Source organism: Phyllosticta citribraziliensis, assembly GCF_038025025.1.
Source record: "Phyllosticta citribraziliensis strain CPC 17464 chromosome Unknown J3D65scaffold_3, whole genome shotgun sequence".
NCBI classification, from domain to species: Eukaryota; Fungi; Ascomycota; class Dothideomycetes; order Botryosphaeriales; family Phyllostictaceae; genus Phyllosticta; species Phyllosticta citribraziliensis.
This window is the reverse complement of record NW_027117340.1, coordinates 2,204,736-2,229,688: the sequence shown is the minus strand read 5'-3', so window position 1 is coordinate 2,229,688 and position 24,953 is coordinate 2,204,736. Positions and strand designations below refer to the sequence as shown.

At 55.4% G+C, this 24,953-nt stretch overlaps 8 protein-coding genes across 8 annotated transcripts; 3 read left to right on the top strand and 5 right to left on the bottom strand.

Annotated features, from left to right (window-relative positions):
- Window positions 1-147: 147 nt before the first annotated feature.
- On the top strand, window positions 148-4,930 carry J3D65DRAFT_270394 (cytokinesis protein Cyk3). The gene is made up of 2 exons (XM_066794958.1): window positions 148-3,962; window positions 4,028-4,930. The coding sequence occupies exons 1-2, from the start codon at window positions 456-458 to the stop codon at window positions 4,736-4,738; spliced, it is 4,218 nt and encodes a 1,405-aa protein (XP_066658127.1). The 5' UTR covers window positions 148-455; the 3' UTR covers window positions 4,739-4,930.
- Window positions 4,931-5,453: 523 nt separating this feature from the next.
- J3D65DRAFT_617775 (PhoD-like phosphatase-domain-containing protein) lies at window positions 5,454-7,928 on the top strand. The gene is made up of 4 exons (XM_066799588.1): window positions 5,454-5,637; window positions 5,702-5,713; window positions 5,822-7,422; window positions 7,484-7,928. The coding sequence occupies exons 1-4, from the start codon at window positions 5,560-5,562 to the stop codon at window positions 7,668-7,670; spliced, it is 1,878 nt and encodes a 625-aa protein (XP_066658126.1). The 5' UTR covers window positions 5,454-5,559; the 3' UTR covers window positions 7,671-7,928.
- J3D65DRAFT_617768 (uncharacterized protein) lies at window positions 7,843-10,085 on the bottom strand. Its single transcript, XM_066799587.1, has 4 exons — window positions 9,959-10,085; window positions 9,506-9,660; window positions 9,246-9,454; window positions 7,843-9,198 (listed from the first exon to the last, which is right to left on the bottom strand). Exons 1-4 carry the CDS (start codon window positions 9,981-9,983, stop codon window positions 8,334-8,336), a joined length of 1,254 nt encoding a protein of 417 aa, XP_066658125.1. The 5' UTR covers window positions 9,984-10,085; the 3' UTR covers window positions 7,843-8,333.
- Window positions 10,086-10,226: 141 nt separating this feature from the next.
- J3D65DRAFT_617765 (GPI anchored dioxygenase-like protein) lies at window positions 10,227-12,068 on the bottom strand. Its single transcript, XM_066799586.1, has 4 exons — window positions 11,470-12,068; window positions 11,291-11,420; window positions 10,811-11,086; window positions 10,227-10,664 (listed from the first exon to the last, which is right to left on the bottom strand). The coding sequence occupies exons 1-4, from the start codon at window positions 12,007-12,009 to the stop codon at window positions 10,474-10,476; spliced, it is 1,137 nt and encodes a 378-aa protein (XP_066658124.1). The 5' UTR covers window positions 12,010-12,068; the 3' UTR covers window positions 10,227-10,473.
- Window positions 12,069-15,103: 3,035 nt separating this feature from the next.
- J3D65DRAFT_270292 (aspartic peptidase domain-containing protein) lies at window positions 15,104-16,815 on the top strand. Its single transcript, XM_066794957.1, has 2 exons — window positions 15,104-15,850; window positions 15,906-16,815. The coding sequence occupies exons 1-2, from the start codon at window positions 15,193-15,195 to the stop codon at window positions 16,772-16,774; spliced, it is 1,527 nt and encodes a 508-aa protein (XP_066658123.1). The 5' UTR covers window positions 15,104-15,192; the 3' UTR covers window positions 16,775-16,815.
- Window positions 16,816-19,264: 2,449 nt separating this feature from the next.
- Window positions 19,265-20,577, bottom strand: J3D65DRAFT_656817 (beta-lactamase/transpeptidase-like protein; the record flags this gene model as incomplete). Its single annotated transcript, XM_066802505.1, has 3 exons — window positions 19,265-20,099; window positions 20,160-20,430; window positions 20,493-20,577. The coding sequence occupies 3 exons, from the start codon at window positions 20,575-20,577 to the stop codon at window positions 19,265-19,267; spliced, it is 1,191 nt and encodes a 396-aa protein (XP_066658122.1).
- Window positions 20,578-21,398: 821 nt separating this feature from the next.
- J3D65DRAFT_270183 (uncharacterized protein) lies at window positions 21,399-23,047 on the bottom strand. Its single transcript, XM_066794956.1, has 2 exons — window positions 22,069-23,047; window positions 21,399-21,857 (listed from the first exon to the last, which is right to left on the bottom strand). The coding sequence occupies exons 1-2, from the start codon at window positions 22,889-22,891 to the stop codon at window positions 21,436-21,438; spliced, it is 1,245 nt and encodes a 414-aa protein (XP_066658121.1). The 5' UTR covers window positions 22,892-23,047; the 3' UTR covers window positions 21,399-21,435.
- Window positions 23,048-24,679, bottom strand: J3D65DRAFT_270182 (uncharacterized protein). The gene is made up of 2 exons (XM_066794955.1): window positions 24,129-24,679; window positions 23,048-24,073 (listed from the first exon to the last, which is right to left on the bottom strand). The coding sequence occupies exons 1-2, from the start codon at window positions 24,295-24,297 to the stop codon at window positions 23,205-23,207; spliced, it is 1,038 nt and encodes a 345-aa protein (XP_066658120.1). The 5' UTR covers window positions 24,298-24,679; the 3' UTR covers window positions 23,048-23,204.
- Window positions 24,680-24,953: the final 274 nt, after the last annotated feature.

The following is a 24,953-nucleotide window of genomic DNA, read 5'->3' as shown; positions in this document are numbered from 1 at the left end:
GACGCGGGACAGGACAAGACGCGGTGCTGTGCAACGGCAATGTGGAGGATGAGATGGTTTGGGTTGGGAGGTCGAGCCCCTTGCGCCGCCTTACGGCGGTGATCCTGGGGCCGTCGCCTAGGAAAGGCAGGCGCCACCCAAACAGGCAGGACGTAAACAGACGACCACCAGCCGCTGAACTGGCTGCCGAGTACAACATCGATCCCGCATCACCTCCGCCGCCGCCGCCGCCAGCCTCCGCCCTCGTCCCCATTCGCTCGCTCCTCGCTGCTGCATCGCGTCGCCAAACACGAATGGCCCTGCGCGTCTTTTTTTTTGGCTGACCTGACCTGACCCGACCCGACTTCGACTGGCCTCTCAGCTTCACACCCGCCTTGAGCTCAGAGCCGCAACTTGCGGTTCTGCTGCTCGCCTGCCATGCCACCAGCTGCGCCTGCGCTGCCAACAAAATTCCCATGCTGGTGCAAGGCCACCTACTCGTGGGGAGGAGAGGTAACGTTGGCCTGCACAAAAATTCGCCCACCTTGCTGACAGCTGCGCCACAGACCAAGCGCGACCTGGGCTTCATCGAGGGCGACCTAATTGAATGCCTCAATGCCGGAGATGGCGCCTGGTGGATGGGCCGACTGAAGCGCAACAAGCATGCCGTGGGCTTGTTCCCTTCCAATTTCGTCGAGGTTCTCGACGAAAGCCTCTGGCCCGGAAATAGTCGCAACACCACGCCTCTCGCCATGAGCAGAAATGGCAGCAACAGCATGGCACCCCCAAAGCAGGTCCCCCAAAAGCAAAAGAGCATGTTTAGAAAGCCTTTCACAGCCTACTACAATGCAGGAAGTCCAAACCCAGCTGCCGCGGCAAGAGAGAGATTGGAAAAAAGCGGGTCAGGCTCATTGAGCTCTGATCGTACAGATAGCCTGAAGAAGCACCGGCCTTATTCGAGCATGAAGCATGCCACTCCGCCTGGACATAGCCCGAACCCATCTCCTCGAGGCTCCAACGACACGCTCAGCAAAATTCGCGGAGTTTCGCCTGCGCCAGAGCGCACAGGCTCAAGCTTGAGACCGTCTCGAGCCACATCTCCTCTACCACCACGACAGGAGTCCTCGCAGTATCGCGCTATTTCTCCAGCTCCAAGATCTCGTGCTGTGTCCCCTGCGCCGCCGCAGACCTACCGCGCTGTATCGCCCGCGCCACAGATGTATCGTGCGGTGTCTCCTGCTCCACCGTCTACTTACCGTGCGGTGTCTCCCGCTCCGCCATCTACCTACCGTGCGGTGTCTCCTGCTCCGCCATCTGCATACCGTGCCGTATCGCCTGCTCCTCCTCGAGACTTGCGGGCTATTTCTCCCGCCCCTCCCAGTACCTACCGTGCAATATCTCCAGGTCCACAGCAACACAGGCCCATATCCCGTGCCGTATCGCCAGCACCGGATCAATTCTACGCACCGTCCCCGGCGCTTTCTCCGGGACCTCCTCAACAGTATCGAGCATACTCACCCGTTCCAGATCTTCAACATGGGTCCTTCAGACCGGTATCCCGAGGTCGATCTCCAGCGCCGTTTGAAACGCAAGTGGGTGAAGAGTCACCGCCACCTCCTCCGCCTCCTCCGCATCGCAGCAGGTTCACTACAAGCCGAGTCCCGTCGCCAGAGCCAACGAGCCGTGAGCCAAATCGAAACGCCCTCCGAACTCCTGAGCCCCGCGAAGACCCGCGAGCGCGCCCAGGTGCAAATCTGACGCCTTCGCCATTGACCAACGCTATGAATGACGTCCAATCCCTTCTCAAAGACATGGGAGTATCTAGGGCTGAGAGTCCCTCTCCTACAAAAGAAAAGGGCACACGCGACACTTGGTCTGCAATGAATGAGTTTGGAGAAGCTCTAACGCCCAAAAATAAGCGCCGGCCTGTGACCTCAATAGGATTCGATACAGAGGAAGAAGGGCGTGCGAATGGGCGCTCAGAAGGATTTTTGGCTCGGTCAAACTCGTTTGCTCCTACGCCAGAGAGCCCACCGCAGGTTGGAAATTATCTCCAGCGGATGGAAGAGCACTTGCAGAGTATGCAGTCATTGACCACAGGGCCTCAAGACGAACTTTTCTTTCCTTCAGCCAACGATGCTCCACCGGCCCCTCCCCCCAAGAATACTTTGACCGAAAATCGCCCACAGACTTCTCACGGGGCAGAGCGCTCTACGTCCTTCTTTCAAGCACGACCACGGAGTTCCATGGGAGGTCTGAGGTTGGAGTCGAAGCCAAGTCTCAAGCACCGCAAATCGGCGTACGAAATCGCCCGCCAGGGGCTTGGACGCACCTTTACGAACAAAACGACAGTCACGAATGCATCCTCTAACGCCACGAATAGCACAGACACGTCAAACAGCACGAGTCACACACTATGGAGCGGAACCTCTTTGGGCGGGGTCAGCATGACGAGCGCAGGTAGCTTCGCCAGGAGAAAATGGGGTATTGGAGGCAGCATTCGCGAAAAGGATCGGGAAAGATCGAAGAGTGTTGTAGACGTTTCTCGTACCAGAATGGACAGCGGAATGGGATTGTCGGACAACAGACCGGAAACACCATTCACCGGGGTCAGCTACCACTCGAGCCATGCCACGCAGCAACCTGTCGACAATTCTGGAGAACAAGGAGGCCTCCTCGGAGGCTTGTCTTCACCAAAGCCGAGGAAGAGCAACTTTTTTAAGAGAATGGTTGAGTCGGCAAAGACAGGCGCTGCGAGTGCTCGGCATACAATTTCAAGCAGTCCCAGCAGGCCAGTCTCTCGGGCCAGTGTCATGCCAAACGGAGTCACATCCATTGCAGGCGGTACTGCTGCGCCTAGTCCAACAAGAGACATGGGTCTTGGTACCTCGGATTGGGTCCAGGTTCGGAGAGACGTCAATCGATCGAACTCGCTGAGCAAGAATGAGCGGATTGAGCGGGCTGAACGATGCCAGATGAACGACATTGCTGTAATCAACCCCATTGAGGTGCTCGAAGACACCATGGAGGGTGACGAGAATCTGGACGGCCTGGCTGTCGAATCACCCACGGACTTCACACAGTGCAATCTGGCCAATGTCGACAAGAATACGCGATTCATCCAAGGTCTTCCCGTCATGACCACTCCAGCCAGCCTCGCTCAAGGATTCGTCTGCCGCCCTTACCGGAGCGAGGTGCAAAGGTTGAGGGCTATCTTCACCTGGGTATCTGAGCGTATCACTTGGGAAGAAGACTTTGAGGGCAGCGTCAATACTCGGCGTGTGATTCAAACCTTGCGTGGCACAACCCAAGAGGTTGCAACTCTTGTGGCTGAAATGTGTGCGGCTGCTGGAATCCATGCAGAAGTTGTGCGTGGTTACCTGAAAGCGCCAGGAGAGGTCCTCGACTTTGACCTGGTCGCGCATCCAAATCATTGGTGGAACGCTGTCATAGTTGACGGTGAATGGCGCATCATGGACTGCTCGTTGGCTAGTCCCAAGAACCCTAAGCGCAGCGCGTACAGCAGCGCTCCGAGCACTCAGGCAGAAGGAGGATTTTTCCTTGCCAGGCCAAGCCAGATTTGCTTCACACACGTTCCGCTACTGCCCGAACAGCAGCACATTGTTCCCCCGCTCGAGCACGAAGTCCTCATGGCGCTTCCGTGCGCCTGTCCGGCCTATTTCCACCATCAAGTTGAAATTGTGGATTTCGACACCAGTCTACTCAATCTCGAAAAGTTGGAGATGGCGCACATTCATTTTTTTGTGCCTGAAGACGTGGAGGCTTTGGCAGAGGTCGAAGCTAGGGTTCTAGAGAGGGACCGCGATGGCGACTTGTTTGAAAACGGAGACACATGCACCAAGAAGGCTCTTTGCCAACCTGAGTGGATTGGTGGAAGAAAGAGATATACGGTCAAGGCGCTCTTGCCCGGTGATGAGGGCCAGGCGACCCTGAAGGTGTACGTGGGCAAAAGAGGTTTGCGGGTGAGTATATTCTCATCAATCCGTGCCACATGCCACTTGGATGAGCAATCTAACACTTTTCAAAGCATTCAATCAAGTCGAACCCGCACGCGCTCGCTTTTGCGCTGCCCTTGAATCACACAGGCGAGAATCCTCCCTACGAGTTCCTTACCCTCCATCCAACTCCACATGCCCAGCGCCATGACTTGTACGTAGCGCAACCACAATGCGCGCGTCTCGCCATCAACAACACCTTCGTCTTCACCGTGCGTCAGCACCCGGCCTCCACGGGCTCCTACTTCAGCGCCAATACGGCGTACGGCCACCACGCGTCGGCATCTGCTGGCTCCAACCTTACCCCAATCAGTGGTCGCATGAGCCCCTTGCCGTTCACTCGCCCTACATCTGCACTTTCCATGGTTTCCGCATCTGCCAGCAACGCCGGGTCCATCTTCAGTGCTTCGTCTTCCGGCTCGGACCCCAAGACCCAAACCTACTCGTCCAATGGTGCATCTGCTGGTATTGGATCTTCCTCATCAGGCTCTTCGAAGCCCGCCAAGCTTGCGGTCCAGTCGCCTTCGGGTAAGATTCTCCGACTTGTCAGGAAGAGCGACCATATGCTGTCGTGTTCGACGGGGGCGGGAGTAGGCGGCGCACGGGAAGGAGAGAAAGAGGGCGGAGACGGGACTGTGTGGGAGACGGTCATCAAAGTAGGTGAAAGGGGTGTGTGGAGAGGCCTGGTTCTCGCAGACCGCAGCGCGAGATGGTGCGTTTTTGCAGAGTGGGAGTGCTTTTGATTGATCAAAAGCGAAAGAGAGAAAAATCTGGAGCCGGGGATGGCGGCCGCGGGGAGGAGAATAAGAATAATGGTGGGAGCGTTGAAACCTAATCCGGAGTTGAAAAGACGCCAACTTGACAGAACTTCATACTTGCAATGGCTCGGGCCTTGCAACCATCTTCGGCGTTTGTCGTTGAGCTGAAAGCAAAGATGCACAGCAGCATGCATGGTATCTGGCGCTGTACCTCTATTTGTTTCTTTTCCGTCTGGTTTCAAGTTTTCTTGCACGATAGTGGAGGGAGGAGCGAGTGCCTGGAGGCGATAAGCGGACGACGATTGACGCGTAAATGTTAATATGAGGTATCCGACTGAATGGTCTTATGGTAGTCTAGATGCACGGTGATGTGTTGCTCTAAGATCAGGTCAAGGATTTCCTTGGCTTTTGGCATTGTGGTTTTCGGACAGCAGTGGATAGAGAAAATAAGCATGGTGAGTTTTCGGGCTCTAACACAATGGCATTGCAGCTGCACTTGGACTGAGTGTGTAGGAACTATGATTGAGGGAAGCATCTACTTGGCCACGCGGAATTCGGCATGGAAACAGCCGCAGCGCAATAACCGGAGCGGGAGCAGACGTTTGTGTAGAGTTTCAAGAGCGGACCAGGAGCATTTAAGCATGCAAGGATAACACGAAGGGCTGACTCGCGGCTGCGACAATTGCGTCACTCTTCGCATCGTGCGTGCTCCCGTCCTGCAAGCAAGCTCCAGCAGCTTACAGTGAGTGAGCACTTCTCGAGTCGCCTTCTTTCCCATCATCGACATGCGCTGAGCAGCAGGCAACATGGCCTCCGTCTCGGAATACATTGCCGCCACCTCGTCCATCATCCTTCGACTCTCCATTTACGTCTTCTTGAGATGGGTGCGTACACACTGCGCCCAATAGACGCGTCGCGGTTCATGCTGACGTTGCTGCATTCGAACAGATACCCTCGAGCGTTGGTCTCCCTCCCTTTCTACCACCTGTCGTCCAGTGGTCGCTCTGAACTAGTCGCTAGGGACCGGTCTCTGCCTGTATTTGTCCCCGCTAACTTGCGCCGCTGCAGGCCGTTCCGCGCATCGCCTTAACCTGCGTCGTCCTTTACGTGCCGTCCTTTCTGAATAGCTTCTTCTCGACGTCCCCGTACAAGCTCGTCTCGGATGAAATCGACATTATCGCAAAGGAGACGGTGGCGTTGGGCGAGGACGATGATAGCCCCACCGAGTCGGTCGAGGGCAATGGAAAGACAACCGTGGAGAAGGTGGATGTCGACGAGACAGTCGTCGTTGAAGAGAAGGGACCGCAGGTTCTGAAGACGCTTTTGACTGGCCTGCCCAGCCCATCGTCTGCATTTTGGAGCTGGATCACCTTTGGGATCAACTTTGTCCTTGTCGTCATGATGCTCGATTTGGCGTTTCGCGCGCCCGTCTTTTGGCCTTCGCACGACCTCTCTTTCGCGAGAGTCGGCTATGTGGGAGACAGGAGTGCAAAGATTCTGGTCAGAGAACCTGACGGACACAAGCTTCCGGTCTTCATCTCGTATCGGTTCGCCGACCCACCGTTCTCATTAGACTCGGGACATTATCCACAGGACACGGCGTGGAAACATGCCGCCGAGATTGCCTGGTTGACGGACGAGACGGACTTTACGGCAGCCATCGAACTTTCCCAGCTGAAGCCGGATACTCGGTATCAATATGCTCTCTCGAACAACCACTCGGGATACTTTGTCACTGCTCCCCCGCCAGGAAAGATCTCGTCGCGGGCGGACAAGCAGCAAAAGTACACTTTTCTGCACTCAAGCTGTATCAAGGCGCGGGTACCTTACAACCCGCTCGACCACCCTCTCCATGTCCCAGGGTTCAAGCATCTGGCGAAGCTGATTGACGAACTGAAAGCGCATTTCATGCTCTTCCTCGGCGACTTCATCTACATCGACGTCCCGATTCGACATGGCGAGAACAATGAGGCTTACCGCAGCGAGTACCGTCGCGTCTACGCGTCGCCCGAGTGGCAATCCGTCTCGTCCAATCTGCCGTGGATCCACGTCCTCGACGACCACGAGATCGAAAACGATTGGGACCGCAATGAGACGGGTGTCTTCAACGCCGCCTACGAGCCATGGCGACACTACCAAGTCTCGGTCAACCCGCCCGCCGTGCGGCCCTCCGACACATACTTCTCCTTCGTCCAAGGGCCCGCGGAATTTTTCCTGCTCGACACGCGGCGCTACCGCGACCTGAACCACCTCAAGGACACGTGGGACGAGAGCAAGACGATGCTCGGCGCGCAGCAGCTGGACGACCTGCTCGCCTTCCTGCGCGCCCCGCCGCCCAAGCCCGGCGTGCGCTGGAAGGTCGTCGTCAGCAGCATCCCCTTCACCAAGAACTGGCGCGTCGGCCCCAGCGCCGCCGACACGTGGGGCGGCTACCTGGCCGAGCGCCGCCGCGTCCTCGAGGCCATGTGGGACGTGGGCGCCACGGGGCGCTCCGGCGTCGTCGTGCTGTCGGGCGACCGCCACGAGTTCGCCGCCACGGCCTTCCCGCCTCCCCCTGGCGGCCGCTGGCCGCCCACTGCTGCTGTGCACGAGTTTAGCACCAGTCCGCTGAGCATGTTCTACCTCCCTGTCCGCACGTACGAGGCCGACGAGGAAGACGTCTGCTTGAAGTGCGTCCATCGTCCCTCTCCTCTTTCATCCTCACCACGCTAATTTTCGTAACTTGAACAGATACATCCCCGACGGCAACTCCAAGTTCGGCGCCATCGACATCACGTCCCCCAAGACGAGCGACCAGAGCATGCTCACGTACCGCCTGTTCGTCGACGGCCAAGAGGCCTGGAGCTACACGCTGACGACGCCGCCGAGCCTCACGGCCGGCGCACCCGGCAAGGGGAGCGACGCGACGTGGGGATGATCATACAGTGATCACTGTAGTAATGGTAACAATGACGACGAAGTAATGAAATCATAGCGGCTGTGCTTTGGCATGGCGAGATTGAGACTGGTCCTTTTCAGACATGGGGTTTGGAGACGGGAACAGGTTGTCATGGCAGCTGGTGCTTCTAGATGTGGTTCAGGATAGCGAAGACCATTCGAATTCAAATGCTTACATGTAGCTTTGTCTCGACGACGAATCAGAAGGTTGCTCATAGAACAGACATTATTCCGGCCAGCCATGCATGGCTCTCTCCGCGTCGTGTTGCATATCAAAATTGCAATGCCAAAAAAGAGAAACACGTTCACCTTCTACCCGTGGTGGGGAACTGAAATTTCTCCACCCAGTTGGTCGTACCCAGAAACGCCTTTCCTCTCATTCCCTTGCCTTGCCATACCGTACCTTACCATACCGTGCCGTGTTCGTTGATCCCTTTTCCAACACAGTCAACGAGTCCCGACCCAAGAGGAGAAGAAAGAAAGCACCCGAGCGCCGTCCGACCCATGGCGCAAGAGCGGTGGGTATCCTAATTTGCAAGGAGAAAGCGAAAAGGGGGGGAGGGCGAAAGTCGTAAACAAGCCATCATCAAAACACCAATCCGAAAGGAAACAAACAAAGGAAGACATGGGGGACGACGTCGCCTTATTTGACGTTGGCGTACTCGGCCTCCAAGTGGCTCCACTCGGGAATCTCCCTGATGCGGCTCCACATGAACTTCTCCAGCTTGTTGGCCGCCTTGGCGTACGGCGTGTTCTCGTTGTTGTATCGGCGGCAGTTGTTGAAGACGAGCATGGCATCCTTGATGAAGTCTTCCGGGCTCGGGTACATGTCCTTCTCGTGCTTCTGCTCCATCGTCTCCAGGTCCATGGGCTCCTTGATCACGTCGTAGTAATCGGCAACTTCATCCTTGTTGACGGGTTGCAGAAAGGGCCATGCATTGGTGTTGTTTTGCATGTCGTTGAGGAGGTGGAGGAGCTGGTTGTAGTTGGGACCGTGGCGCGGCGCGCGCGAGAGCTCGTCCATGTCGGATGACCAGCCCGACGCTTTGATCGCGGGTATCGAAAGCGGGTCGATCTTGGTGATGGGGCCCTTAGCCCACTGCGCCGGCGGCGGGTGAACATCGTAGCTGCGACTGACGGCTCTGATTTTGGCGTTGACAGCTTCTTTCTGCTTCAGCAGCATGCGGCCGACTTCCAAGTACCGTATTTTGGGCACCATGCTACATTGCATAATGGTTCCGCCCTCGTAGTCCTTGATATAGCCCATCCATTGCGGCTTTGGAAGTGTAATCTCTTTTGTGAAGCCTTGCTTTTTGAAGTATCCAATGGCGTAGTTGTCGGCGTACGTGAGAAAGTGCATAATTTGTTCCTTAGTGGTGGCTTTGACGTAGTCCTTCAAATGCGACATCAGGTGCGCACCGTATCCCTTGACTTGCTGATCGGACGAAATGGCGCAAAAGACGATTTCGGCAAAGTGTCGATTGATAAAAGGGCGATAGGTGATTCCGCTAGAGGTGGTTAGCGCGGAGTCATTGTTGGCACCCATAAGACTTACCCGACGACTTCTAGCGGCTTTTTGACGATGGCCATGGAGAGATGAGTTCTGTCGTACACCAGCCGCGCAATGTAGTCCTTGGGCATTTTGGGCAGTTGTTTTTGAAATATACACTTCAGGCCGGTGAGAATGATGGTGCTCTCTCGCTCGTTGTCATTGTTAACGACGCGGAATTCGATTTCGCCATTGCGCTCTTCGAGGACGGCGGGCTAGAACCGACATGTCAGCATACGCAATGGGATTTGGGGAATGCGACAAACCTTCTCCGGGAAGGGGACCGTCCTTGGAGCACGAGGAGGGTCTCGAGGGTCGGCAGCAGCTTCGGCGGAGGCAGACGCTTCGCCGGTGGGGGAGTTGGATGACTTGATACGCTTCGGGCTGCCCAAACCCGAATTATCATCAGCTTTCCGTTTTGCTATTTTACCATCAGCAACTGGGTACCGCTCAGCGTCCTGACACTTGAAGCATTCGAAGACGCTCTGATCGATGCCCAGGCCGTCGACACAGGACTTGTGCGAGTACCATCCGCAGCCGGTGCACTTGACGGCGTCACCATCTTTGGATTTCTTCCCGCAGAAGCAGTCGAAGGAGTGGCTGGCATCTCTCATGGAGCGGCCGTCGTGGGGGTTCGAGGCGGCCAGGGCAAGGAGCTCGCGACGCGACATGGTGGTAGATATGCTCGGCTAGTGTAGAAAGAGGTGGAGCAGACACACCTTCGTCCTTGAGGGTGGAGGCCATGGTGGAGGAACAGGAGACGAGAGGTGGAGAGGTGGAGGCGTCGAGTCGGTGAAGTGCGACTGGGTGCGGTGGGTTCCCTCGCGGAAAGAGGCGCGGTGATGCACACGGCGAGCAGCTGTTGGGAACGAAGCCCATAGAGCGTCCGAGCTTCCGACCACGCACGCCAAGCCCGCGGGCGGCACGCCGCCATATGGCCTCTCACACATCACGGCTTTGGATCTCTGCTTGCATCAAACTTAATCAGTTGCTCAGATGCTCATTTCGAATTCCTAAAAGGCCAGTTTCCATCCATCCAATATCATCTACACAAGAAGACATCTGCCGCCGCGGAACGCCACCATCTGGACTCTCACCAAAACACACCAAGGACTTTCAGCTTGCAATACCAAAAATCAATCAATTCATCGAAATGCTTATTCCCAAGCTCTGAAACGCCAAATCTAATCTTTCAAAGTCTCCATCTCCATATCCATCTACAACATCTCGTCCCTTAGGCAGAGGGAGTGCCCGAGGCACCCGCCGGGGCCGAGCCACTGGGGGCCGAACCGCTGCCACCACCGCCGGCAACGCTCTTGCCGCTGTCATGGCCACCGGCAGCATCGTAGTAAGCAGCGTTGGTGGCGTTGGTGTTGCGGTTGGCAGTGCTGTCGACACCAATCGAGATCCAGGCCAGGAGACCATCTGCAAGGCACCATTAGCAAGGCCCTTCCACAAAAGAGGAACAGGAGATCGCAGAAGAAACAGAAGCCCTGATAGTCCGGCAGTAGCCGGCTGAACCCCGGAGTTACCGTCTTTTGCAACCCCCTGGGAAGAAAATCGAAACTTACCCTCAATCTTTTCGCTGTTGACGTAGACGAACTCCGGGAATGGATCGTAGTTGTTCTCAGCTTGATATGGGGCCCACATATCGGCCAAATTAGTAGTGACGTCAATGGTGTTCGTATTGTACGGATAAGTGGCCTCGACGGCCTCGCGGAGTGTCTCGTCGAAAAAGAGCTGTCCGATGTGGGCAACAGTGCCCTGGGTCGAGGTACCGTTGGCTAACAGCTTAGCGCCAACGTGGGCAACGACGTGCTCATGAGTAGCACGGCCTTCGTAGTGACCTTGATGGCATTGTTAGCAAAGGTTCAGTTGGACCTCACAGTGGGTGTTGACAAAAATGGTGGCTCCTGGCATTGTAGCTGGGAGCAGTCATTCGCCACATCACCATGGGTGCACCTAGGGAGCAGTCGTCGACTACATCTCTGAGTGCACCTGGGAGCTTCCAATTCTTGCCTCATCCGTTGTGCTGGATCCTTTCGACTTACCCGGGAAGACGGTGTCGAAGGTGGCGAGACCCTCGCTGTTGGTCTCCTGGACACCACGCAAGAACGTCGTATTCAGACCGCCTTGGCCGCTGGAAGCATCGATACCGGAGTAAACACCCGTGGAGTTGCACTAAAGACATCAGCCCACGCTGAGAAGCACAGGTTCGGGAATCACTTACCGCCCAAATGTCAATGAAGAGGTCAGGCAGAGGCTCGCAGGTGTTGGTGTCGATGAACTGCATCTCGAGATGCAGGGGGACACCAGCTTGGCCCTCAGTGACGTCGGAGCGGACGTATTCTCCAGTGACAAAGTAGGGGCCAATGGTGTTCTCAGGGGTGAGAATGCAGCTGGTGTTGGCGCCAAACAGGGAGTTGGCCTCAACATCGGTCGAGACGACGCCCGTCTTGTTGTGGTTGACCTCTTCAAAGGCCTGGAGATCGGCAACAGTGCGGCGGTGCTTGATCTTCTTGTCGGAGACACCGCGCTCCTTGCGCAGGCGCTGAAGAGTTGCAGCGCGGCGCTCGACGGCACGCTGCTGGTGCCTCTTCATCTTTTGCGAACCAGCACACTTCTCAAGAGAGCGAGTCTGCTTGTTGGCGAGGTCATTACGGTAGTCAACCTCGCGCTTGACCATGGCATGGTTGTGGTGAGGCTCGGGGTGGGCCGCAGCCAAAGTCGAGAGGGCCGCGAGGGCCGCAACAGCAGAAAGACGGACCATTTTTGGAGAGAGTGAAAGATGAGTATGGGTATCAAGGTGAGTTCAAGTCTGGAATGATTGTGCTGTCTACAAGAAGAGCTTGGATTGTCGCCCCGGCCTTATATACGGGAGCACATCAGGAGCATTCGTCCTCCTTTTGCAACAGTCGCACTGCTTCTCCGCCTCAATTCCACACGTCCATACCGCCATCCGGTCCAAGCATTTCTGCATCGACAGCGCTGGTCAATCAATGGGAAGGTGATTACGCAGTCGTCGACTCGGGCAGCGGTGCAGTCGCGCTATGGCTGCTGTAAGGTGTGACGGGACCCACTGGCAAAGCAGAATGGCGCTGTCTGATTTGTCCCATCAGCAAGATTTCCGCTTGGAAGTTCCACGGCTACAATTGACCTCTCGCTGTCGCCATGTTTCAATGCTTCACAGGCCACGCGTCCGCCAAGCCCTGCTAGCAGTGAGCGGCTCCGCTTCTTGGCAGGCACCGTCACAAACTGTTTCCACAGTGCCCTTCAGGGGCGTCGAAAACCACCAATAGCACGGCTTTCAACTCTAGCTGACGCGTGTAACGGCACTGGTCCGAGTTTCTGATTCGCAAATCCGGTTCCTTCCCGAATCTCAAGCATCCCAAAGTGCCGACCATAGACGCGGCCTGCTAACCTCCCATGTGCCGGCATGGCTGTGAAACCTGTCAAAAGGATTCTGGACTCTCGACTGCGCCAGGTCACACAGCCCGTGCCTGAAGCTGGGGGCGCGCTTGATGTATAGAGAACAAACAAGTCATGTAACTACGCTGTTTCTGTGCTAGATCCTGGCCATTACTCGTCGTCTATATTCCAGGCTCTTCCAACCGACACGCGTGGCGGTGAGGTGCTTGTCATTCTTCTTTTGAGCCCCCTCTTTTCTCGTCAAATCATGCACCATTCATTCATAATCAATCCAAATCTTTGGCGGGGGAGGCCTCGTTTGTTCTGTCAAATGCCTGTCGCCCTCGCGGCCTCCGGGCTGCACGTCTCAGAAAGTAGAAAATAGGTACGTGGGCTGCACGGTGTTGGCAACCCACATGGGCCGTCGACTCCTCGGAAACCGGGGAAGTGATAACGAGGGGCGGCGATGCAATGGATTCCGCGAACGGGCCCGACTGCAACAGGAAGAAAGTCGTCGCAAGCCGTCACGTTGTTGCGCAGCATGTTCATAGCGCAATGTCCTCGTCCTCTTCGTTACCTGCCTATCCAGCACCTTTGCTGCGTTCCACCGCGTCTTTCGGACCTTGTGCTTCTTTAAGCATTTCCATAAGCCAAACCCCATCAAGCCAACAGCCTGCGCCTTGGAAGAATGACGAACTTTGAGGCTCTGATGGAGGTTTAAAGACTTGGCGCCAAGAAGACAGCAACGGGTAGCAGGGGTCTGGAAACCTAATCTCGCAGCAGGGCTGGAGCTTCGCACAAAGCTTCATCCAGCTCCATCTTACACGAGGCATCTTGGTGTTGGTGCGTCATCAGGCGTGGGCACCTACTCGCAAATTCATCTTCAGTGAGCAATGAACACTCCATCTTGACATAACGCCTCTTCTGCCATCGTCATGTCAACGCCACACTCGACAGCTCGACAGCTCGCCCTATCCGGCAACCCGCAACAAATTGGCCATGCTTCATCTGGGGTCGAAATTTTCAAAAAGAGTCCTTGTTCAGGCAAGATCAACCACGAATTGCGCCGATCGACCTGAATTTGCCCTCGGTCGATATTCGCAGCCTCCAATGAGCAACTGCACAATTCTGCCGCCGGGGGAAAATTGCCTATAACGACGCCGACGGGGCAACAGGCGTCGCGTTGTGTCGTCGCGTCTGTGGCACGGCACTCGCGTCAACTGCCACCTTCAGGACACCCATCTGCCTGCCCTGTTGGCCACCCTGTCGGCCTGGTTACGCGTCTCTTTTCACTGCCCGCCTCCTTGCCTCGCAGTGGTGGGTGTCGAAGTAAACAGCACACCTCAGGAGCCTTCTTTCACCACCACAGCTGGTCTGCCATCCACTATCATGGCTGCACCTAGGGAGCTGTCGCTCGCCACGGATGGATCCAGGGAGTTCTCATTCCTTTTGACACCCACCACAACCATCGTTGTGTGATGAAGCGATGACTGGTCGGCCAGAGAAGAATATATTGCACCGAGCTGTGTGGACGCACAGGCAGAACATTGTCAAGCATTCGGGCCTCTCGCGCCGCTTCCAAAGGACCTGGGGAATGCCGGCAAGCATTCGCCATAGAGCGACTCCTCGTTAATGGTTGAAGTTGGTCTCAACACGATTGAAGCGTAAAGGACATTTTCGCCTTGCGCATGCAGCAGGCGAGGAAGATTTATTGTTGCGCCAGGAGCTGCTGACTCGAGAATTGACTGGACCAATGTTCGGCGTGCAGACTGCGGCAAACGAACTGCAAAACAGCATGCGCACGTGTCGCAGCACATGCTCAATCACCCAAATGCAGCTTCGGCACCCATCCACGCACCTCCTTTGTCTGTCTGCGAAGACCATACCTATGCGGCAGCACGGGCTGGGGATGGGTGAGTTTGGAAGCCAATGATGTCGATGACATGTCTTGCTCCTGCGATGCGGGCAGTTCGCGTCTCTTTCCCGTTGATCGCCATTCCTCGACTTCCTCCCTCGGACTATTCTCGAATCAGCGATATCCACGTCAGGTGCGCTTGCCAACACCCACAAGACGAAATGGAGGCATGAAGTGTATTCGAGAGCATGCTTAGTTGGAAGCAGAACGGGCGCAGAAGAAGATCACGTTCACGGACCTGTGGACCTGTGGTCTACGCAAGATGCACCACACGCTTGCCAATATTTGGGCTATGGAGACGAGAAAGTGATGCCGGGTCAAGCTTCAAAGGGCAAGTGAGGATCAAGCTTCGACTTAGTAGCACCTGTCATTTTGTGCCTCTCGACTGCTCAGCCTCGACCTCTGCTGCGCTTGCCGGACGTGTGCCCGAAGCACTGATCAAGTGTTCATGAACGTCTGCAGGATTTCTCCCTCTTCTTCCCGATACCGTTGTCTTCATCTTTTTGCTGTCTTTCCCCGACGCGGTCATCGCCAGTCTTTCCGCTATTCTTTTCCCGACACTTTCGTGCAGGCTTTGCTCTGTCCTCTTCCCAACACGGTATCACCCAATCCCCCTTCCAGTCGTCTACGATGCATTCTACGGCCACTTTGTTTGCCATTTTGGCGGCCGTCGCGACTGTCGCTCATGCAGCCGACGCGCCGCAACCAAAGGTCGTTGGTCTTCCCTTCACCAGGACCAAGAAAGACGTGTCCCAGCTACCGCCACTCGCCCGCCGTGAAGCCGTGCAATTGGGGCTCCAAAACGAGCGTTGGGGATACAACGTCAATGTCAGCGTCGGCACGCCTCCCAGATCATTCCAGCTCCATCTCGACACCGGCAGCTCCGACACGTGGCTTCCTGACAGGCTCAGCAACGAATGCAAAAGAACCGGCTGCAAGTATGGCGTCTTTGAAAAGAAGCTCTCCTCGACCTTCGAGGAACTTTCCACCAGAGGCGAGTTCGAAACCTTGTATGAGGATGGCGCCGGGGTCACGGGCATCTACTTCTCAGACACGTTGAATATGGGCGGACTCAATATTACGAAACTGACCATGGGTCTGGGCATCAACTTCACCGGGACCCGAATGACCCCAGACACTGAAGGTGGTATCATGGGAATTGGATACGAGGCCCTAGAAGTCTCAGCGAGGAAAGACCCCAGCAACACGTATCCCAACGTCCCAAAGCAATTGCTGGAAAGGGGACACATATCGAGCCTCGCATACAGTCTTTGGCTGAATGATGATGGTGAGACGAGCTACAGCATCTAAGCTACGACATTGAAAGCTGATGAATGCTCCAGACGCCAAGTTTGGAAATATTCTTTTTGGGGGCGTTGATACTGAAAAATTCCAAGGAGATCTTATTTCAGTGCCCATTGTGCGCTCGAGGGACACTGGGCTCTACGACAGATTCACCGTTGCATTGTCAGGTTTGGCTGTCACAGAAAAGTCTGGCAAGAAGGTGTACGACCAGCAAGATCTCACCGTGCCCGCTTCACTCGACAGCGGAAGCACCATCACCTCACTTCCGGACGACCTTGCAACGCGGATTCTCCATGGTGTTGGTGCCTTCAACCCCGAAAATGGAAATGTGTGGCTGGTTCCCTGCGCGCTAGGCTCGCAAGGCGCTTCCATGAAGTTCAGCTTTGGCGGCACCAATGGGCCCACAATCGCCGTCCCCTTTGAGGACCTCGTGATCCCCTTCGCAAGTCTCCCGAATGTTGCGCCACAACTCAAAGAGCCCAAGAAGGTACCGATTTGCAAACTCGGCATCGACAGAGCTGGCAATGGCCCAGTCATTCTGGGCGATACATTCCTGCGCTCAGCCTACGTCGTCTACGATTTGCACAAGAATATCATTGCACTCGCCCCTACGAAACCTTATGCCAACGACTCACACGTCGAGGAAATCACCAACTTGTCTATCCCTGGTGTTACAGCGACCGCGAAGGGCGTCGACGTCGCCAGCTACTCGCCCCCTGTCAACACATCTTACACTTCCGCACTCCCTACTTTTGAGTTTGGCATGGCGGCTCAAAAGGAAATATATGCCGTGGTGGGGTTGGCTACGGGCCAGCTGCCTCCGCAATTGCCGCTGCAGCTCATTATGAGCGGCTTTGCTATCATCGTTGCGGGATTGTTTGGTGGTAGCTTGATGGTGCTGTGGTAGCCATACTGTGGCGTTTTGCGGACAGCTTCTTTCCTTCAGTCCTAGACCTCTTCTTCTTTCTTGCGCTTTCGTGTATTCCTTTTCAGTATTCTCCTTTTTTGTTACAACGACCCCTACATGCTTCATGATGGGCTAGCAGGGTGCAGCGGCGGACGGGCTGCATCATTTCGGCTAGCGCGCTATTCGCATTCGGCTGGCGAGTATAGGATGAGACACGATAGTTCCCCTTCCCATTATTGATCCTTCTTGCTGGCGCACAAACAGGCAACCATCGACGGCGTATTGCTGAACTGAGGCAGGACGTCATGATTCACTGGACTCGCCGTGATTGAAGAAGCTCACTGACCAATTGTCCCATGAGAAGAGAAGTCACTTCTGATTGCTTGAACGCTCAACACTCCTCTCACTCAAGCAAGTCCAGCCGTACCGCTTCATCCAATTTCGCAGCGGTTCTCGACCGACCGACTTTCGCCTCGTCCACTTGTCGTCCATTTAAGCTTACCCGCACCCGCACCCTCCCCGTGTCTCGGGCAGATCTCAATGAGTGGACGGACCGGACGGGACGCCATGACACGGGCAGTGAGGAAGTAAGTGAGCAAATTTGGCAGGGAGCGCGGTCGCACGCGTGTTCTGAGAGGACCGGCGGGCGAGAAGGCTGGACATCGAAGTGATTTGCTTGCCATACAGCGGACACGGCATCTGCCGTCTGGCTGTCTCCTACTCCGCGGACTGAAGGGGCGGAGAGGAGCGGAGACCACAGGAGAAGAGGAGAAGAGGGGGCATGGTCCAATCAAGAACCTTTTTGGCTAGCAGGAGTAGCGGAGCTGGGCCGTGAAGAGTGGTGGTGGGCTCGGTGTTACGGCGAAGACCGAGCGGGGCCGAAGGCCCGAAGGCCCGTAGGTCCGAGATGTTGCTCGGGCGGAAGTGGAGGGTCGCATGCACGGGCATGGGCGTGGTCGTGGGTGGAGCGGAGAGGAAAATTCTGAGTGGCTGGTTTTGGTTGGCGGAGCACAGGGAGCATTCGTGCGCAAGGTGGAGTGGAAGAGGAGACGTTGGCGGAGGCATGGAGGGCGGCGGACCGTGAGCGGCGGGGAGTTCACTCAGCAAGCCAAAGCTGCGCGTTTCGTGTTTCCGCGTCCGCCATCCAAGATCTTTGTCGAGTTGGTCTGAGAAACAAGATTGAGGAGACATCAAGGCGGATGGCATCAACGTCCGATGTTACTGGTAGGCATTAACAGATCGTGATGGACATGCGCTTATTCTCCAATGTTTACAGCATACAGAGCGAACTGGAAAAGAGAAAGTCAAAGGTTTCTTGTGTGTGGTGATTCCAACGCAAGGGCAAGACACAGCCAGTCCGTTCCAGGGGTCGTTTTCTCTCGAAACCGCGCGTCGTTGGCAGGAGTGGGCTCACAAGATTCAAGGGGGCCTGGAAAGCATTTTATACTTCCAGGCCCGCCCAGTCAATGGAACCGCATGACATGTCGGGTCACGCACTTGGCCGACCCGTGAATAACCTGTGTGACAGACAAGTCGATGGAACCGCATGACATCTCAAGCCACGCGCTCAACTGCCCCCTGAATGACATGTGTGATGGGAATTTGTGACGATCACGGCAAGTCAATGGAACCGCATAACATTCCGGGTCACGAGCTTGACTGGGCCGTGAAGATGTGTGCTAGGACCTTTTCACGATCACGGCAAGTATAAATACCTCCCACCGCCCCTGTTCCATTCCCCTGAAATTCCCAGGCACAGCCGTGTTCTGAGCATTGCTGTAATACATCAAAGATGTGACTAGGCCGACGGATCAGAGCAAAGTGCTCGGACTGTACTGCCTCGACCCAGAATATTTAGACTGCTGTTCATTTCTTTGTTTCAGTGCATTCTGTGCATTTAGCTTAGGTACCGTGTTACTTGATGGACTGTGGAGCATTAAGGGGTTAAGAAGATCTAGGGGTTCTGCACTGATGCCCTATGACGGCCGAATTCACAAAGACGTCATGTTGTTTGATCATCAGCATAGTAGATGTCGAAAGAAATGAGGCCTCCTAGCAAAACAAATGCGTCTAAGGAGCATTCATTTGCTGCTATAGCTGTCTCTAAGGAGCATTCATATATTGCTACGGCTTTGTCTAAGGGGCATCCATAAAATGTTATGGCAACACTTAAGAAGCAGTTGTACGTTGCGGCAGCTTGACCCAGGGGGTCTTACTACTTTCAACACCCATTGTAATAGTGAACGGCGGGTTTGACTCTAGCCATTAAAATTTGAGCTCGAAGATCCGAAGCGATTAGCTCTCATGGCTCAGTGGAAATTTCCAATCCACTCGTCTTTCGAGAAGCGAGGAGCAGATATTGTCTTCAAGCACTGCCTTCGACGGATGAAAACGACGCGGTCCAATATTTGATGTATGTTGAGGATCACCCCTAACGTCCCCAAGCAGTGCAATTCCCAATCAAGCTTCGACTCCAGACCCAAAAAGTCTCTATGCCGCCCTGGCCAGCTTGGTTATTTCGAGCTTGAAAAACTGGGTCAAGTCCTGCGCCGTCTTGTCGCCCAGGGGTAGCATCATCGGACCGCAGATACCGCAGACGTCCGCCTCGCGATCAATCCACCATGTCTGGTTGGGCAAGCCGCTCCAGGTCAACACGTTGGATTTGCGCCAGTCTTGCTGCTCCTCGAGCTTGATCACGCCACCAAAGCCCCAATCACGGTTCGTTCCCCGGGGAAAGTTTCCACTGACCACATTCTGAGGCTCGTCGTTGTCAAGTCTTGTGTTGAGCGACGTGTGAGACGATGGATACAGCTGCGGCTCAAACATGGAGTCGACCGTCGCCGGCTTGAGCAGCTTGCCGTCGTTGGCCAGCAGGCTCTGCAGCACCTTGAGGTACTCTGGCCAAGATGCGTAGATGCCCTGGCCAGCGAAGCTGTCCTTGGTGTTTTGGGTCAGCTCGGGCAAGGATCCTGGGCGCAGCTTGCCGGTCTGCTCGTCGCGCTCGATCATGTCGGCCATGCGTGCCTGCAGGTCTGGCCGCTCGTCCAGCTTGAACGTCATGTCTTTGATTCCGAGCGGCGCGAACATGTGCTTTTGCATGTATGCATCCAGCGGCATCTTCGTCACGCGCTCGACCATCTTTCCCGCCCAGTCGATCCCGCAGCTGTATTTCCACTCGGTGCCCGGCTCGTAGAGCAGTGGAATGTTCATGCGCTCTTCGACGGTGGAGCCTGGCATGAAAGGTTCACCGCGAGAATTTCGCCACTTTATAAGCAATGGTTGAAAGAACTCATAGCTGAGGCCAGAAGAGTGTGTGAGGAGGTGTCTAGGGATAGTCAGTCCATGTCAAGGCTGATTGATATTGGAAAAATGCGTGCTTGCTCACCGCAACGTCATAGGTTTCGTATGCTTCCTGAACTGCGGCTTCCCATTCTCAAAACCTGTAATAATGTCTTGATCCTTGAACTCAGGGAGTATGTTGTAGACCGGGGCGTCCAGGGATAGCTGACCCCTGTCCACGCACTGCAGTGCAGCAATGGTTCCGAGCAGCTTGGTACAAGACGCTATCCACATGACTGTATGTAGATCCAGGGGTTGTTTGTCAGATCCTGGATGTAAAGAGCGTTTGCCAATGGCCTTTTCGTAGCGGAAGCTTCCTGAACGAGATCATTAGAAGTCAGTGCTAGATCTGGGGCATGGGAAAGGGTTTGTCTCGCACCGTCGGCATTGGTGGCTAAGAGCACAGCGCCTGGATAGTCACCAGAAGCGCAGGCCTGCTCGAAAGTTTGCTCAATGGATGCCATTGTATGTGGAGGGGTAAAACTTGCGACTTGTAAAGACCAGACTGTTGGTGCCAGCAATTATGGCGATTCTTTTATCCCACACAGTGAGTGGTGTCGCACGAGCATACATTGCCATGTTTGGCATAAGACCCACCTTTTCCTTCGGTTACTGGCTGGAATGCGTCGTCGTCATTGTCATGGCACCGCCGGCTTTTTGTCAGCAGAGTGATGTTTTTGGAGACGATACTCTCGCACGGCGCGTGCACTCAGCTTCTCCAATTCCGCTCTTCAGCCCTCAGCTGACAAACTCAGAACCTGGGCCACAAAAATACAGAAGCAGCATTCTGGTTCTATCGATATACCTGCTTTAGTCCCACTGATCTGTGTCTTGAAATCAAATCGTGGCGGCTGTAAGCGATATGTCGTCTGTTCCCAAATCTAGCATCACAGCTGCAGGTGAACTGTCAACAACGTCGGTGGGTAAGCATAGTCTGCTTCAAATGGTTTTCAATTGTCATGTGGTTTTGGAGACGTATTCCGCCCACACCGATATGATAAGAGCAAGCGAGGAAGGCTGATTTGGAATCAGTATCCAAAATACAAGCGAGAGCGGAATATCTGTAGCGACGATAATCAGCCAGGGTAGTGAATGACGAGGCAAGAAGCCGCGCTTACAGTGTGGCTTCGTACCGCAGTCCCCACAGCTGCACCCAAACTTCGAATGTACACATTCCCACCCATCTTCCGAGAACCTGGAACGCCAAACAAACAAAGACCTCCCAAGACCCCGCAAACACCAAGATGAATGAAATTGCTAAAGAGGGTTGGGATGCCGCGCCACGCCATGCCGTGCCATGCATTCCGGTAACGAGTCGACCATTACACCTTCAACTCGTCTCTGTCCTGTCCTTCGCTCCCCGAAGCGTCACCACTGTGTTCGTCCTCTCCCTCGTTCGTTTGCGGCACAGACAACGCTGTCCACAACTTGCTTGCTTCATCCTCCTCCTCGACGGCTCGCCTGTATCTACCGGCGCATCCCTCTTCGCGCTTGCCTTCTTCATCCTCATCATCGTCTGTCGGCGTCCGCATTACGGGCTCATACACAACGTCCACGGCTTCACGGAGCTCATCCACTTTGTATGGGAAAAAGAAGAAGGCCGCGGGTAGGCAAGCCGGCGTCGCAGAAATTTGGCATGGCTTGATGTTCTTGCGCCGGTGGGCCAGATCGTGCAGAGTCGACGCAAAGGTTGCAAAGAAATACGCCTGAGACGGGCTGGTATTGCTGGTGCGATGGAAAGGTGCTGTGAGGGGGGATTTGTCAGCACAGGATTTACCTTGCCGGACGGACGGACCGTGCGAGGTGAATAGGAGCGAATAGGGGAGAGTTGAGGGGAAGGTAAGTGGTGTTCTTCGACTCTTGCATCCAAGCTTCCGTGACTGAGTGTGGGAGCACCCGCTCTCCGGGACGCAATGAGACAGTTTGCCTGATGAGCAGGCGAGAACAAGACATACCTAGATCGAATCCATCGACAGACACTCCGTCGCCAAGCGGCCGCATGCTATCCGCACCGACCGGGCCGTGTGTATCCCCTTGCCCGAACAACTTCCACAGCATGAGAGCAGCGCGCCTAGCGTCCGGAGCGTCTTTGAACCGTAGTAGTGCAGATCCTGACTCCAAATATTGCTCCGAATCGTCGGCCACGTCCTTCTCCACGTCTGTGGGTAGAGCGGTAGTGCCGTCAGTCGGCCCTTCCTCCAGACCCTCGCTACCCCTACTTCTACCTCCGTTTCCGTCTATCCTCAAGACGACTTTCTTTCCCAGCTCCTGGCACCGACGCACCTCATTACCAAGCTCTTGACACGCCGCCAGACCCGGTGCCCATGGATCGTGGGTAGACCGTGTGCTCGTGCAGCCGGCAACGCTGAAGTTGGCAATGGGGAAGCCGTTGGATGAGCTGAAGGCAGTAATGGAGCCGAAGATGATTGTGGAAAGCGGAGTCTCTTGGCAAAGAGTGAACAGGCTGCCGCTGTGGCCGCTGTGGCTTTCGTTTTCGTGTTCCGGTGATGAGAGCGCGGGCGAGTCGGCGGGATATATCACGGCGGCGGCTTGGTGCGGCGGCCTGTCGTACACAGGCCGTTGTCGGCCGGAGTCTTGATGGGGAGGCGCGAGTGAGGATGAAGGCTGGTCGATATGTTGATTTGAAGGGGGCGGTTCCGAAAGTCGCTCTGGTGGAGGACCTCCATGGCCGGGATGGATTTCTTGTCGGAAGTGAACTGTCGACAGTGCTGGGTAGACAAAGATGCCAAGTGAGAGCAGGGAGTAAAACGAAGGCATAGTGATGGATAGCGATGGTATCGTCACATTGGCAAGTCGATTGACAGGAGGTGAGAATGTTTGCCTTTAAAGTGTAGGTAGCAGTGCACGAACACGTCGGGGCCGTTGGCAACTTTTGAACAGTGTCACCTTGGTGATTTCCGCAAGCAACCGTGGTGAAGGTCCGGGGACAGCCTTGCCTTGCTCCTTGGCAGTAGCGGCGGACTGAATGGTAGCTAGCGAAACCATCCAATCAAAACGACACACCTGCCTATTGGAAAGCATAAACTGGACAGCGCTACCCCGAGCAAAACCTTAATCCAACTGTGCTGATTCAGGGACCAAAATCCAGCCGCCAGAGGTCGCCAAGCCGTTCATTGTCCTCGCCTAGACCGCCGTGGACGAAAACCGTCGTGGGCGGCTCTGCATTCTGCACTGTCGCAGAAAACCAACCTCGCGCCTGAGGGTTGCACGACTCCGAGACATTCTTTTCCGCTCCCGAAATCTGAATCTTTGACCATTTCTCCGAACCCAGATCAAACAGCCACGCGTCGTCGAGCATCTTCCCAGCGCCCATGTGACCCAAGGGACTGGGGTCTCTTTCTCCGAAAAGGGTAAGCAACGATGGCCCTTGTGCAACGTAGACCGCCAGTAGTGCAGCAACGCTGCGCGGCTCAGGACCATGATGGCCATCAGGAGGGAATTCGATCGAAGACCACGAATTTGTCTTGGGATAGTATACGTCCAGCGTGCCTCCTTGTTCAGTCTTTCCATCAAAGCCATTCATTCTGTACAGCTTTCCATCAAGAAAGGCGATGGAAGTTCCTCCACGCGGTGGGTCAGGAGCATCGGCCAGCTTTTTCCACGACCTTGTGGACAGTGTGAAAGACCACAAGTCAGATAGCCGCCCTGCCTCTGGGCAGCCTGCGTGGAGGAAGATGGTACCATTTCCATCGGAACCAAGAGCGTGGTAGCTGCGCGCTGGAGGAAACGGCGCCTCGGAGTCGGCCGGCGTGATGAGGGACCACTTGAACGACGCAGTGTCAAAAGACCACAATGCGCCATGCTCTTCAATTGGGGCCATTGCTTCACCACCGCGACCGGAGAATAGAAACAATTCATCTTTCAAGGAGATTGCTGCGGTGCCCACGCGGGGCGATGGCGACGTGCCCTCGGACTTGACGCTCCGAATGGGAGCTTCGCCTAGAGCGCATTAGAAGGAGGCCGAGTCATTAGGTCCAAGAGTATGCGTGCATACCAGCATTTCCAATTGGGATGATGTGGACGTGGTTGTCGACAGGCTGCCTGGGTCGAATTTCTCCTCCAAAGACGGCGACCTTGTCGCTCAAAGCAACTAGGGCTTGCGATGAGCGACGGAGAGCATCGACTTGGAGCAGTCGATTCCAGGTTCCAGAGACGAGTGGCATTCTGAAAGGGTAGTGGTTGAATGTAGTTGCGCGCAGGTAGATGAGCTGGCCTTCTTATCAGATGGCGACTTTGCTGGGCGATTTGATCTGATTAGACGGGGAATGAAAGGCAAAGCGGAGAAGACGTGTAGTCCTCGGCATAGCATGATCCGGATGGCATTGATCCGACAGCAATGCGCTCGAATAGCAGACTGCCTAAGCCTATCGGAACGGTTCCGGCTCCGGTGGTTGGTGTGCGCGACAACGTGCTTGTCAAAACCGGTGGATAGCGAGAATCGGGCTCGATGCTGTTTGCTGCGATCTCAATGGCCGGGATCATCTTCTGATGGCTAGCAGCACACCATTGAGATGGCAGAGGGTTTGGTCGAGATGGAAGCGCGTCGGGAGTGACGAAGGTGACATTCTTGAGACAGGTACCGGCTAAGGGAGACAGGCGTGTTTTCGGTTAAGCGGGCGAAGCAAGGAAGAGAGTGTTTGCTGGCAGCCAAGAGCTTAGAACAGCGCAAGAGTGGAGGAGCGTGATGGACGCGGTTCCTGCAGCAGTGAGGTCGTGGGTGTAAGAGGCCGTGGGAGGAGAGCACTGCAACGAGTCAAGCAACTGCAGCTGGACACGTCCGGTCTGGAAATGGCAACGCGCGCACGTGAGATGGAGATCG